Source organism: Apiospora marii (assembly GCF_038362585.1).
Source record: "Apiospora marii strain CBS 49790 chromosome Unknown utg000005l_segment0_segment0, whole genome shotgun sequence".
Classification (NCBI taxonomy): Eukaryota; Fungi; Ascomycota; class Sordariomycetes; order Amphisphaeriales; family Apiosporaceae; genus Apiospora; species Apiospora marii.
In genome coordinates, this window is record NW_027117377.1 from 5372611 (window position 1) to 5386891 (window position 14281).

At 50.7% G+C, this 14281-nt stretch overlaps 6 protein-coding genes across 6 annotated transcripts; 3 read left to right on the forward strand and 3 right to left on the reverse strand.

Annotated features, from left to right (window-relative positions):
* Positions 1 to 669: 669 nt before the first annotated feature.
* On the forward strand, positions 670 to 2178 carry PG985_009574 (uncharacterized protein; the record flags this gene model as incomplete). Its single annotated transcript, XM_066829342.1, has 2 exons — positions 670 to 1570; positions 1631 to 2178. 2 exons carry the CDS (start codon positions 670 to 672, stop codon positions 2176 to 2178), a joined length of 1449 nt encoding a protein of 482 aa, XP_066684254.1.
* Positions 2179 to 2266: 88 nt separating this feature from the next.
* PG985_009575 (uncharacterized protein) lies at positions 2267 to 5625 on the reverse strand (the record flags this gene model as incomplete). The annotated part of the gene is made up of 4 exons (XM_066829343.1): positions 2267 to 4773; positions 4838 to 5131; positions 5199 to 5413; positions 5468 to 5625. The coding sequence occupies 4 exons, from the start codon at positions 5623 to 5625 to the stop codon at positions 2267 to 2269; spliced, it is 3174 nt and encodes a 1057-aa protein (XP_066684255.1).
* Positions 5626 to 6244: 619 nt separating this feature from the next.
* On the forward strand, positions 6245 to 6848 carry PG985_009576 (uncharacterized protein). The gene is made up of 3 exons (XM_066829344.1): positions 6245 to 6351; positions 6568 to 6732; positions 6788 to 6848. Exons 1-3 carry the CDS (start codon positions 6312 to 6314, stop codon positions 6835 to 6837), a joined length of 255 nt encoding a protein of 84 aa, XP_066684256.1. The 5' UTR covers positions 6245 to 6311; the 3' UTR covers positions 6838 to 6848.
* Positions 6849 to 8056: 1208 nt separating this feature from the next.
* On the forward strand, positions 8057 to 9562 carry PG985_009577 (uncharacterized protein; the record flags this gene model as incomplete). The annotated part of the gene is made up of 3 exons (XM_066829345.1): positions 8057 to 8449; positions 8513 to 9365; positions 9444 to 9562. The coding sequence occupies 3 exons, from the start codon at positions 8057 to 8059 to the stop codon at positions 9560 to 9562; spliced, it is 1365 nt and encodes a 454-aa protein (XP_066684257.1).
* Positions 9563 to 9777: 215 nt separating this feature from the next.
* Positions 9778 to 11439, reverse strand: PG985_009578 (uncharacterized protein; the record flags this gene model as incomplete). The annotated part of the gene is made up of 2 exons (XM_066829346.1): positions 9778 to 9793; positions 10193 to 11439. 2 exons carry the CDS (start codon positions 11437 to 11439, stop codon positions 9778 to 9780), a joined length of 1263 nt encoding a protein of 420 aa, XP_066684258.1.
* Positions 11440 to 12142: 703 nt separating this feature from the next.
* PG985_009579 (uncharacterized protein) lies at positions 12143 to 14033 on the reverse strand (the record flags this gene model as incomplete). The annotated part of the gene is made up of 3 exons (XM_066829347.1): positions 12143 to 12905; positions 13079 to 13604; positions 13700 to 14033. 3 exons carry the CDS (start codon positions 14031 to 14033, stop codon positions 12143 to 12145), a joined length of 1623 nt encoding a protein of 540 aa, XP_066684259.1.
* Between the last annotated feature and the right edge of the window lie 248 nt (positions 14034 to 14281).

A 14281-nucleotide genomic window follows, 5' to 3' on the forward strand; every position in this document is an offset into this window, starting at 1 on the left:
GGAGCGAATAGGTAGGAAATTTAACAGGGAAAAGAGCTCAAGTTAATTTGGTGAAAATGATAGAAGCAGCCGAGTGCAGAGGGCTTCGTCGCTTTGGGATGACTACGTGGCGCGATGGACTTCAGTATTTGCGAGACACAAATCACGGATGGAATTGGCATTGAGGGAGTATGTTGATCTCATTACGAATCTGCGTATCAAAGTAATCTACATGATCGAGCTCGGACTGACTTTTGACGGTTGATGGGTATTTTGCTCAAATGCTCTCCAGGACCTGAGTTGAGCGAGAACTTCAAGACACGGGGCAATTGACCCTAAACTAAGTAGGTACTTAAGCAGTCAGTGTTGTCCGAAGCTCCCAACAATGATTGTAGTGTAGGTCATGTCTACTGCTCTGTCATGCCTGGTTGGCGGATGCATAATCTGAGTCTGAGCCACTCCGGGTCAGTATACACATATTTTGCCTTGAAATTATGCTATACAACCTTCGTTAACTGTCTGTGTATATTTAAAAGGTATGGGATCGTTCATAGCCAATCAAAATGAAGCCAATCAGGTGACCCAGACATGCGGCACAGCTGAACACGTAACGCCACCTCGTCAATGAACCAGACCTCCTCTTTCGCATCACGATAAGTAGATTCCGGAGAACAATATCACGAAGTCGTGATGGACCGACTCCCAATCGAAGTCATCGACCTCATCGCCAGTTTCCTCCCCCAAGACTCGTGGCTTCCCTCGAAACGGCATGCTGCCCGCTACGCTGCCATCTCATCCCGATGGCAGCAGGCTGTCGAGCCTCGGACATTCGAAAAGATCGACTTGGATAGCACCCAACTGGATGCCCTGGCCTGCGTCCTCACCCCTCGTCGCTGCCGCTATGCCAAACGCATCTACTTCACCGTCGTGATCCCCCACAATGACCCCGCCATGCAGCCCACTGCACAGAAGGCGCATCTCTGCAAGGTCATGACCAATGCGCTTCGGCGGTTATTCCAGATATTAGCCCAGAAGAGCGACCCAAGCGACGTTGGAGTAATGATGCTCCGAGTCGCTCACGTCGAGTTCCCAGTGGATGTCGACCCGCCCTCGCCGCGACCCTTTTACAAACGGGACGCCCTTGATCTCGTGGACTGGGACGATCTGCCCGTAGTCCCCTGTATCTCGGAATTGCTCTTTCACGAGCACCAGGGCGAGCGAAGACTCTCCCTGCGGACCGGCCTCAAGCTGGCCTCGCGGCTGCCCAACCTATCCCGCCTCACGCTAGGGACATTGGAATGGTCGAGCTCGGAATTCCCGATCATACCGAATGCTGCTGCAGTACGGTCATGGCGCCATAAGCTTGCGGCCACGTTCGCGGACGAGCGCCTCGCGGCGGGCCTACTCCTGCGGCATGCCACACTGGAGGACGAGACCTGGGATCGCGACTGGGCGTGTCCGGGCAACGACGGTTTCGTGCCCCCGAGCTACTGTGTCGCCGCTTCCGAAGAAGCCGGGGCACCGCAGCACGACCCACTGGGCGCCGCGATCCGTGACTGGTCACAGAACCTTTACTCGTTGGAAATTTCCGGTGTGTTTGACCGATCGCTGTTCTGGCCGTCCGAGGCCTAACCACTGCACGGCGTACCAGGTTCTGTCTATCCCCATTGGCCGAACCTCGAGACCTTGACCACGGACCTCTCGCCCTGCAGCCCAGACGGCACCTGCTACTTCACCCGCGATCCCAGCGCCCGCCGGGTGGAAGTCCACGACGGCTACGAAATCAGCCTGCCCCCGCCGGGCCACCCCAACGACGACACGCTCCAGCCCCTGTTCGCCTCCTGGGCCCGGGCGCTCGCGCAGATGCCGCGTCTGAGGGAGGCCACGCTGTGCTGGAACCTCAAGCTGGGGTGGCCGGGCTGCATCGAGCACGTCCGCGACCGGATGTGGGCGGTGAGCTTCCTCGCCCCCGGGACGCCGCCCAAGGGGTCGGTGCACTTTGACGCGATCGACGACTGGAGGGACCCCATCACCCCCGACGAGGCCCGACGGCCGCGGCTGCTGTTTTACGCTACGCTGGGGTGGCGGCCGTGGGAGGGGACGATGGGGATCTTGCGCGAGGTGGCGGGGAGAAGGTTTCCGGGGACGGGGCTGGTGGTTTTTAGTGTAGATACGGAACATCAGATGACGAGGGAGTAATGGGTCATTCTAGTACCATGGTCATAACAGCGTTTAGGACGCTTATTCCAACCCGCATAAGATTCCGAATTACCATAATCAGACTATTTCATAAAGGGCTGCCGTTGGTTTCCTTGAGTAACATCACAATTCCGGGATGCCTTTTTTTCCGCGCAACCTTTAGAGCCCCATCGAATCCATTTGGACCAGGGATCGCGCTCCGTCCCCCGACGTTGAGCAGAAACTTCACCATGTCCAGCCTGCCCATTGATGCTGCCACATCTAACGGAGTGAACATTGACAAAATCCACTCTTTCTCATCTTCCTCACCCTCTCGAGATTTTAGTGTGATCAACTCCTCGTAATAACTGTTGTCCTTCTGGGGGCAATCTGGTGTCCAGACTGCATTGAAGTTCGCATGGTTTTCCAAGATAAGATTTCCTAGATTCAGGTTTCCCTCCAAAGCCGCAATATGCAGTGCAGTAAGTCCAGTGGTTCCAGGAAAGGTTGTACGGCCGCCATGTTCAAGTAAATATCGAAATAACTGCAACGAACAGTTCCCACTCATGCATGCGAACTGGACCGGTGTCATCAGACCAACGTCCTTACAGTCGATCTCAAAGGGCACTTCGCCGTTAACGTTGGCCCCATGTTCAATTAGAGTGCATGCCCAAATGAAGGCATCGGCCTTGATCGTTTCTAACAACAGTTGGTCCCGGTCTCCATCGTGAAGCTTCTCAAATCCCTCTCCATGGTTCCAGACCTCCTGAACGGTTTCATACTGAGCGTTGGCGAGAAACAGCTTGGGTATCAGGTCGAATCGACGTTGTGCTTTGACTGGATCCGTTGGAAGTGGCAGCGCCGCACCAAGAGTTTTTACATAATGGAACAACTCCAACTCCGACTCAAATCCACGATCATACAACGACCCCCCAGGATAGACGCCCGCCATTGACAACTCAAGTAGACTAGGCCAAACTGGGTCTTTCTCTCTGTCTGTTCCCAAATGATCGAGCAGTGTCCCAATTAGTTCGATGCGATTTCCACCTCGCCACGCAAGAGCGTCGCGCAGGATCGATTTCCCGTCCAATTCGCACGGTCGAGAATGCATTTGTAGGCCTCTATCCAAAAGGTATTGGATAGTGTAGATATGACACCCATTCCGAATGGCGACTTGCAGCGAATCCACCCCACCTATTCCTTGGCCAGGCCAAAGCTTCACTTTCGCATGCTTCCCATTTTTGAAAAAGTTTTCGTCCCAACTCACTCCGTGCTTCTGTAGAACTCTGATGAGAGCATAGTCGGGCCTATTATATGGGTCCCTAAAAAAACCGAGTGCTGAGATCAGAGTTGCTGGCCCATGTTCTTGTAATGAAAGACCGACATCCACGAGCAGGTCGACGAGAGCCTCGCAGCTATCCGCCGGGTCGACAACATTCGACTCGATCCTTGTGCAGTCTATGACAACGTCCAAGATATCTTGGCTGTTAAAGTCAGCACCATGATTTGCAAGCAAGGCTATCATGTCAAGATCTGTTGCATCAACCGCTTCCAGAGCGGGTCTCCTATAGCGCCCTGGGTCCAAGTCCTTCCCTTCGACATCGACTCCGTGCTGGAGCAGTACCTCAACTATGCTCCGAAGTCCCATCCCGACCGTCTCTGACAACGCAATTTGTAGAAGCTCGTTTTTCGCAAAAAATGACCAACGGGTGTCGGTATGCGGTACTGGGTGACGTTTGCCCTGTACATATTCACGCAAAGCCTCCAATCCTCTGCTGGCAGCTGCACATATGCCCAACACAGTAACGCACTCCCCCAAGAGCCCTGTGCACAGGTCGACAAACTTGGCCGCCTGATCAAGTTGTTTAAGCCACGCCCTCTCCAAGGTTTCACCTTGAGTGTATCTTGGCAGAAAGCGGCGCAATCGGTAGCAAAGTCCGCCAGATCCCAGGTCGAAGGTCATACCGGCCTCCACCAGCATCTTGATGCAATCCATATTGCATTCGGCAACTTGTCTTGGCTCTAGACAAGAGAGACAGATTGTCTTGGGCAAGTTCTCACTCGAATCGATCACATCTTTTGTCAATGCTGGATCGTTGATAGACTCGCAGATGAACCTGCTCATCACCTGTAAGTTGTATTCTGGCCATTGACCACCCAATACCTTGGGAACGACTTTGGAGATGTGTTTCCATGTATTCCATCCCATCCTTGGACTCATAAGATGAACGAGTTCGAGGCACCATTCTGTGTTGTCTCTTAACAATCTACCTTCACAGGCTGTCAATCCAATCTCGAACCAGATCGACGCTACCATGTCGTATGATTCAAGTCTGATGGTCGCGAGCCGTATGATTGAACACCATGTTGCAATTGTAGTTGGTGTGTCTTGGGAGAAGAATCGTCGAAGTAAATGTATGTCAGCCACCTTCCCAAACCATTGCAGAAAGGGGCCGCCCAGTTCCCACTCCAAATATCTGTTGGAGAGCATATAGCTTGCATTCAAAAGTAGAGATAGAGAGTTATTCAAACCAAAAGTCTTGGGGGATCCTGTCATCTGGTGCAGATATGCCAGAGATCGTAACATGTCCTCGGTAGCATCATCATGGTGGTGAGCTCCATCGGTTTTCACGACGTCAGCAACAGTTGATAAGCCATTCTGAAACATGAAAATACTGACATAGTGCTTCAACTATCTTGCCAGCGAGCTGGTTTATAGGCAAGTTCATCCGTTCCCGTGAAAGGCGCCCTTGAAGCAAGTGACCTAACTCGTGCTGAGTATCTGATGGAGTATTAGAGAAGCCTTGTGTGATGTCAGAACATAATCTAGTGATTAAGTATGTTCTGGTAGCGGCACGTGCAATCATCGGAACACGTTCAAAGGCGTTTCCAGACCACTGGGGGTCTGGAACAGCCTCGGGCGAGGCTGGTGGCAGGGTTCGAATGAAGATACTGTCCGGCAAAGCAGGAGTTGCTATTATACAGAGTAGTCTGTTAGTCGCGTTGGGAATGATGTTAATTAGTTAATCCATTATACATACCACGTCTTGGAACATTGGCAATTGACGTCTTGGAGCAGTATCGATTCACTTCCTTGGTAACTCGTTTGTGGGTCAAGAGGTCTCCCAGGAAGGTCACTTCGTTCTTCTTGCCTTGCCGCTTTTCAAGATGTGTTGATATGGCTTCCCAGTATTCTCGCTTGAGGTTCTTACGAAACCCAAAATGGTTTCGCAGAGTAGTCTCATAAGTACTCAAGCTGAATTGATTAGTTACTAACTCATAATTGGTAGTATAAACGTTACAAACTTACGTTAAGCTGCGAGGGAATCCGTACTCGGATTCCATCAACTCTTTCACCTTCCTTAGTGGCCTCTTTTGCGTCAAGAATAAATCCTTCAGGACGTCTTTGTGGGCATCCCAGAGCGAGTAGTCCTTGGGCTGGTCTGCGTAAATAACTTTGGAAGACATGGTAGAAGTGGTGCGGTAGCGATGATTGCAGTTGTTCTGGGAATTGAATGACGCTGGACATGAGCTTTGGTGATGAGTATGTTCGAGTGTTGGGGAAGAAAGAGGGGAAGAGTTGTTGGCGAAACAAGTCAGGCAGACCAGGTTGTGCATAGGCCACAACTCAGGGAAATCGGGTAGTAAGGCTTTGGCATACATGTGCCTTGACCGAACGTCGTGCTGCCAATCACTGTTCCTTTTACCAGATTCTAGCCAATAAATCCCAGCGATACTGTCAGAGGAGGGGTGTGGCATTGTTGGTGCCGGCAGTGATTGGATCAGAGCCATCTGAGACTGTGCAGCTTGTTTGCCTCACTGAAGCCGGCTTCCGACCATAGACATTGTCAGAAGCTTTTCAACATGGATTCATGTGGCTCGCACGAAGATGGAAGACCAAGCTGGCTACAGCTGGTAAACAGCTGGGCCCATGCGGCCATCCAGAATCTAACCAGTCAAATGCAATTCCAGAATCTAACCAGTCAAACTTGTTCTGCTGCTCCACTTCCCAAAGTCTAACCAATCAGTGAATTTCATGCACGGCATGGCCCGGTCAAGGGGCACCCAAGTCATACACCATAGCCCGATGTCGTTGCACGCTTTCAACGAATTCTTGATCTTGTTCACCGAGATTATTGAACCGTATCTAGACTATGGATGGGACATATTGGCCATTGAACCTCTGTATAAGTAGTATGTCTGTTGCCTCCCCCTCCTGCGACTGTTTTCGGCTCCTCCCATAACACATCGCCATCGCTTACATTAGCCCAAGACAATTCAAATTATTCCAAACGAACCCTCAAGTCATATCACCTCCTCAGCCACCAGCACTCCCCTGATCCACGCTAGACACCATGTATCCCCCCTTGTCTACTCCATATCTGAGTCCTTTGACTTACAGTCGTCCAGGTCCTCCACTCAAGTCCACCACGGAAGCGTCAGCTACGGGCACGCTGCATCTGCCCCTTCAACCGAGAAGAAGAATTCAAACAAGAAGAAGAACCGCAAGTCCTCCAAGAGCAGCAAGAAAAAGCAAAACAACACCCTATTCGGGGTCGGCTCCCAGTTCGATGAGTAAGTCATACTCAGAACCCCATCCATCCGAGGTATAGCCTCTGACGAACATAAGTGACAACAATGGGTCAGCTGGATCTGGCAACCCGTACCCTCAGGACCTGATTTTGGAATAGACACCTAGCTATTACGAGAGGGTGAAAACCCAACCCAGAAGATGATTGTGTATGAAGCGTGTATGTGTAGTGTGATGACTTTGGTTGATACATACCCACTACGTGAGAGAGCCGTGTACCGAATTAAGGCTGTAGGGTTATATATATTCATTATTAATTAAAACCATCGTTTGTTTCCCTGTTGTGAATGGTGAGCCTTCATTAGACCACAGAGATATGAACTACTGTTTCAAGACGTTGGTAACCTAAACCCTCGGATGTCACCCCGGTGACTGGACGCTTGCATCATCATCTGGCTATCCTGTTGGATTAGTCCGTTCGGGGTCCCAGCCCTGTTGAAGCTAGGAGACGCCTGGGAGAGGATCTTAGCACTGTTCAGTGGCTCGAAGACAGTCTTTACCTGCATTACCTACAAATTTCCTTTCTACTATTAACTGATGAGGTGATATTATTTATTAAAGAGGGAACTATTTCGCGCTGCTTAGAATTGTATATGCACTCCCTCTTTTTCTGGAAACTTCTATATATTTTTTAATGCTTCTTTATAGAATGTCCGATTTATTATTTCATTTCACCTCAACTTCCATAGAAATTAATAAAGAAAACCAGAAGAGAAATCCCAGAGAACACGGCGTTTAATAGGGGCGAAGTTCAACCCTCCCGCATCCACCATGGGTTATGCCCCTCCCCGACAGGCAGGTCCAAGAGAGCCAGGTACGAGTTACTGAAGAACACGCGCTTGTACTTGTCGACGCCGGCCCTGCCTTCGGGGAACATGATAGAGCGACTTCCATCCGCATATGGAGCGGTACAAGGAGACGCAGGGGAAGTTCTTCAAGTGAGGCTTTACTAGCCTCCGGCATCCACAGGACTATGTGATTGTGTTGAGCTAAATTGGTGTTGTGGCCCCCGACTTGGGGTCTATATAAGATGTGTTCATTGGTTGTTGCGTGATGGTTGCAAGTTCTATCAATAGATCAGGCTCAGTTGTCAGCCCATTTAATTAGTCACAGGCTTTGCTTCTCTTACCGGTTGCAGCATAAATACGGTCCAAGGCAGGTCCAAAGTCCCTAGCAAGTTGTTAAAATGAGTTGCTCATATATTTTCTCAAGCATCCAAGCGTAGGCCGTCTTCTGGCCCATGTTTCTAGATCGCTTATTGTCGAGACTGGTGATTAATACGTGTTCCATTTCTGATCGGTCGCCAATATGCAACTCAACATTAGCGTCGATTACTGGACGGCTCCAGATTGGGGTGCGTGCCATTTTGGGGACTGCAGCCTATGGGCCAAATTCGCCGACAATATTTACCGACACAATGACCTGTGCGCCGCTGACCCCGTCAAGATGCATCGCTATTTGGCATCTGGACTTCCACCATACTATAAGATGCCAACCCAAGGCGAAGCATCGATTTGGTATCAACTGAACTGCAACTCATCAAATCGTCCTGATGCTGTCCCCCCAATAAGCCTAATAGAGCATATGCTCTACGACCTCTCTTATAATGGGCTTCGACTCGGGAATGCTTCCAGCATTTGTCGTGCCCATTTGGCATCTGAGATAGGTCTTCAGGGAAATTCGGACATAGCCGGCACCGGAGTAAGTCAAACCATAAGGCGTCTTGGCTGCATTAAAACGAGCACTACCTAAACATGAGACCAGGCTACGTTATCTTACCTGATCGAAGCCGTGCTTGCCACTGCCTATCTTACGGCACAAGCAGTGGCATTCTTCTGTCGTGGGTCCCGAATCGACAGAACATGGGTTCAGCACTCCCATGGATCTGTCCGAGATGCGCTCGGGGCGTCTTTGTCTACGTTTTTCTGGGCTTCTGTACTCCTCTCTTTGGGAATATTGACAGGTAGCCTCCACCATCTTGCTGCTATATCCAGAGAGAGTGTGGAAGACCAACTGGTACGTTGGTCAGAAGGTGCAGCAATCCACATCTACGACCCCGAATTCGCTGTCATGGCGTCAACATTCTGTTGTCCACCGGTCTTCTCCATGGGCCTTCTGGTTCATAGTCGAGGTCAACGGAGACGTCTGCTCCATGTTGCCGTCATGATGTCTGCAGCTGTTCTCATGGCAGTAACCTGGAGTCTCTACCTTATATCGGCCGCTGACCGCTCACCGGCCATCAGCAACAACCCCAGTGGCGTCTGGATTGAAGGTTTACCCATACATGGCCCAGTCCCTTACGCCTTTTCGGCCGGAATAGTCATGTTTGCTTACCTGGGGGTTCCGGGACTGTTGACGCTGATTGTCGCAAAACTGTACAGACTTTCTGTCACACCGCCAAATTGGGGTCTATCACGCCGCTATAAGATGTCTATGGGCTTCATGACGCATATCTTCTGTCTGGGTATAATGTGGTATACCCTATTTCGACTCTGGAAGTTTCGTGGATATATAGACACAGGCCAAGGGAGCTCGATAGCAGAATGGTCGTTCGGGCAGATACTCGCATTGGCAACATGGGTCCCGGTTTTGGTGGAATTTGGATACACTTTTTTCTGTAAGTGCTGCACCCTTTTTGATCTCGCGTTTCGCATCCTATCGTCTCATTGGACCCCAAACTTAACCAGACTTACAGTTGGTATTCAAGAGGGCCTTGAGGGGAATATGCCAACCGAGTACAAAGCTATGCTGAATGGCCAGATAGCAGGAATCGCAGCGCTAAGTACAGACTCCCTGGCGTGTTCACAGGCATGAATTGGTACTGGCGTCAAGGAAACCGTTTACTACCCCTGATGCTACGTTATTTATTCCTAAGTCGTCGGGCGTCGTAATTAATGAGTAACCCACCTATTTAAAGGCGACTTCCACATATAGATGGACCGCTACAGGGAAACTCAGCGAAACTTAATAGTATAAGCTTTCGTCGTGCAAGTACAACACTGCGTGAGTGCGCTCTTTAGTTATATTATTTAACGCCCGATATTTCTATCACTAGTTTTCTTAGCGTAATTAGGTAGGTAATAAGTAACGATTATTATCTTTACTTATAAAGTAGCCGTGTTTAATAATAAATATAGTTAAGTACGTTATTAATAGATAGAAATAATACTATTATATAAACTATCTTTTTCTTCTATTTAATATAAACTATTTATAATTAATAGGAAGCCCTTAAACTATATAACGTATATTAAACGAGCTTAAATTTCTTCTTTCTTTTTTCTTTTTCTTTTCCTTTTCGATTTATATTAAGGTTTCCCGGTAAAAATATAAGATTCATATAGAGCAGGTTATATTCAGAAAATTTCGGCGAGCCGTAGAATAGAGCCATTCGCAGGTTCATCTATGCCGACAGGTCCAAACCCGGACATCGTCCGGGAGAACAGCAGGACGATGATTTTGTCGATCAGCAAGTCCCACGGAACCTTGTCCCCCAACGCCCTGGCAAACATGTCGCACCGCAGCAACAGCTGCCAGCAGTCTCCCAGAAAGCCCTCGAGCTGCTCCTGGTTCTGTTGGTGAAATGGATCATGGGGCACGGTGAGGGCTCGCGTTTCCTCGTGCGTGCCGTGGCCCATGACCATATCGACGAGCTCCGCGGGCAGGCGTCCCTTGGTGGCGACCGCAGAGCGCACGTCCGCGACCTCTTGGGCGGACGGCAGGTACGGCAGCTCACGCTCGACGACCAGGAACTCGTCGTAGGGGACGCGCCCCAGGACCAGAACGTAGTTGAAATGGCCCGGGTTCCTGCACCAACGCCGCAGCTCCCTGGGCTTGGGGAAGAGCCCGAACTGGCCGTCACCGATGCCGTAGAACTGCTTGTACCGGTACCCCTTGATTTCCGACCGGACGCCCGACGTGGTGCTGCGCAGGACCATCTGCTGGTACGTCCGGGTGAGCCGGAAGTCCTCGGGGCCCTTGTCGGGATGCTCCTGGGCGCGGCGCTCGGCGAACCCCTGGATGAAGCCGAGACCGAGGAAGTTCCGCAGCGCCTCTCTGCATAGCATGTCCCACCCGAGGTCGGCTGCCGTGCATGGGCATTCCTGGGCCCCCCACCACTGCAGAAAGTCCACCTCTGGGTGGGCGCAGATCCGGAGCACGGTCTCCATGTCGCCATAGATGAGGAGAGCCTTGAGAATCTCTAGTCCCAAGAAGGATCGGCGATTGTGAAGATCGAAGCTGTGACAGCCACTCTGGATATAGGGGTGGAGGAAGGTGGACATGCGTCTCTCTTCGTATCGCAGCGCGCAGCGGCATCGAGTATCGCCCACATGGTTACATAAAGCCACCGACACAGGTCCTTCATCGGTCATGTAGCGTCCGTCCACCTCGCAGTGCGAGTGGTGGCGGCGCAGGTGGGGGGCAATCTTGAGTGCGTCTTCAACGGAAATCACAATCTCGTCAGGAGCGGCGGCCTCGTAGCGTTTTGCATATTGGATTCTCTTGTGTGTGGCTGCTTCAGGGATTATCTTGGACAAGACTTCCACGAAGTTGTTCAGGTCCCTTCCCTGGTTTGGCTCCCCGCACGGGGAGAAGTCGGTCACATGGTTGCGATCAGAATTGGACTTGACGAATGTGAAGTTGGTGATGAGCAGGTCCCAGGGGATATCGGTCCTCGATGAGGCCGCCATGGTCAACGGCAAAGAATTGACCTATAGGAGGGTTGGCTGAGATGCATGTCTCGATGATATGACTAGTGGATGGATGAAGGAAAGTAGAATAATTCGAGAGAGGGCCTAAAGACAGGTCTAGTTATTGGGTTGGAATATGGAAGCATTAAATTGGCTTATTCAGATAAGACGATATACTTCTGGTCACCGATAGGGTTCGACCAGAGCCGTACCAAGACCCAGCAATCCTGCCTTTTCTGATGGGTTAAGCTTTATAGAAAGTTAATTCAGATTTGACTCAATAATACTAGCACCATATTGCTGCATCTATAAACCTTATGCTTATTTTAACAGCAGCTGAGCAAATAGAATCAAGCCAGACTCCTGTTCAAGCAACAAGGCAACAGGAAGACCAAGTTAGCCGGTAACGTTGGTCCCTTGAAACATCCAGCACCAAACCCTTCAGCCTTCCGATATAGGACGAGAAGAGTTGATATTATTAATCTTCTGAGACATGGGGTCCAATTGTGGATGAATCCGTGAACAGACAAAACCATGGTGGCAGCACTAAAGTATATCGCGATTTTGTCAGTTGCACACAGCAAAATCGTGCGCACTCATTCATATTTGCTTGTCAAATGCTCCTCGATCGCCCCCCAGAAATCCAAATCTATCTAGATAGACACGTTGATGTTCCATATTGCCAGCCCAATCAGTCGCACTCTCAAGGGAACTCTGACCAGCCCTCGGAGACATCCCACGCCCGACAGCTCTCCTGTAGTGGTATGATGACATTCTCGCAGTAGATTTTCAAAAATTCCTTGTCGTGCCACAGACGATGTCTGCCACAGCAAATACTAATGCATTGCTCAACTGCGTCAAGGTAGTATGGTGGTATCCGATCGGAAGTGGCTTTCACCCAATTGATAGCAGCTTTGAGGCGACCGTCGGGTGTGGTGGTATCCGTATCTCCTCCCCACTTGGCACACCAGATGTCCAACGTTCTATGATGCCACAGCTCAAGGAGCAGGATGGCAAGCTCGCGAAGGACTGTTTCGGGATCGGGGTTCTTTGATGATTTGAGTGTGGACTCGGGCGTCCGCTCGATAAATGGTTTCGTGCTGAGTCCCCGGTTCTTCTTCTCGGGCGTGACGACCATGAGAATACAGCTGGTGAACGGGGAGCCCAGCCACCGTGTCTCCCGTAACTGGACGATGGAACAAGCAATGTCGAGGGCTAAGAAGGTTTGCTCTTTGAACGTCATCCGCGCTGCTTCGTTGTGGTTCCCACGCTGGAGTACCTCCGCTAACGTCAATGGACTGGTCATGATTATCCCACGCTCTGGTGGACTAGTCATGATTATTCCATGCTCCGGTGTGTCATCGACTAATCCTAGGACATTGTCATACATAGTCAACTGCAAGGTCGAGTTCGGGTGTCTCAACTGGGGTGCAAACGGGCATCTAACCACAGGCTCGTCTTTGGCCCTGAAGACAGTAGTTTGGTGCTCGGTGACTACAATAGAAGGCACCCTCAGATGCATTGGTGAGTTGGTAGGCTTCGTAGTTTGGCTGATACGATCGATGCATTAGTAACATCCTATTTGCCAGGACTCGTGGCCTCATCACCTTTGGACTTGCATATTCTGGTCGCGACATACCTTCTTTCTTGCCTCATACGTTGCGTCAAAACCTGTGGCTCGGGCTTAACAATAGCCTCGTACAAGGCATCTCCTATTTCCACTGCGAGCTTAAACGTCATTTGAGGTTGTTTCGGGGCGCTGGTTCGTTTGCGCACTTTGGAGGATGGTATCCGGTTATGCAGTTGTAGCAACACCCTGTGTCTTTTTGGGCAACTGCACTCGCAACTCCTGGTCACAGCCGTAAACAGAGACTGGGCTTGGGTCTGCACCTGGCCTAGTAGAGTTGCCAACTTGTTGGAGTCCCTGGTAGGTTCTTTGATGGTGTACTGCTGCTGAGACTTCATGCCTTTGATGATCGTCTTTAGTGAGAGACGGTCTTCGTTCAGCTCTTCTATGAGCTGGACCAATCTGCCTTTCTCGATCGAGAACGAGATGCGTTCCTGAAACGCAAAGCCCTTCTCTCCAGGTGGGTTGGCCGCCAGTAATGCAACCAAATCGTCTTTGTCAGCCTGGCAGGCAGTCAGAAACGAGCCCAGTAGCGTAACTGCACAAGTTAACTGGGGGTTGGTCATACTCACCTGTGGCAACCGCCTTATGTACTTCAACTTCCGGGCGATGAGTTTGAGGCAGGTCTCGTACCGCCCAGGATTTCCACGAAGGCATCGTAGTGTTGGCCGAGGTACTCTTGCAGGTAGGCGCCCGTCTTGGGGCTCTGGAGTACCAGCAAGCATTCGGTTTCGGTCAAGTCCGATCCGTCGACTGCATCTTCGACGTTGGCACTTCTCAGAAGCTCGAGAATGTCGAAGAGAAAAGACAGTTTCTGGTTCTTGAGCCGAAACAGAAGTGTGTCCAGTTGGCCTCTCCATTTCACCAACGTCCCGAGCGTGGATTTGCCCGACTTGTAGTGCTCAAGTGCGGAAATCAAAAGAGGGATTGCGCCGAGCACAATGCCGGCTACCTCGAACCCTGACATAGTTCCATGAGATAATAGTGTCTCCTGGAATGGCGATGTCTGGGAGTACAGTTGTGGGTGGAAATGGTGTGATGCGGGGTTGCAAAACAACCCCTGACCGGTGGTACGTCGTCGGGCCGCGCCGTACGACAGGGTCACAATTTTCCAGACCCAATCATTTCGCGTGTTTCCCCGCCTCGTCGGCTGTACTCTCTCTTGGTTTTCGTGTTGGGTGCAACTCTCTCACCAGTATATTTTTGCATCCCATT

Excerpts from the sequence above, each read along its gene's own strand:
- PG985_009576 (XM_066829344.1), top strand. The coding sequence starts at position 6,312 with ATGGATGGGACATATTGGCCATTGAACCTCTGTATAAGTA. Across the intron at positions 6,352-6,567 it reads ATTGAACCTCTGTATAAGTA|GTCCTCCACTCAAGTCCACC; the intron begins GTATGTCTGTTG and ends ACAGTCGTCCAG. Across the intron at positions 6,733-6,787 it reads GTCGGCTCCCAGTTCGATGA|TGACAACAATGGGTCAGCTG; the intron begins GTAAGTCATACT and ends GACGAACATAAG.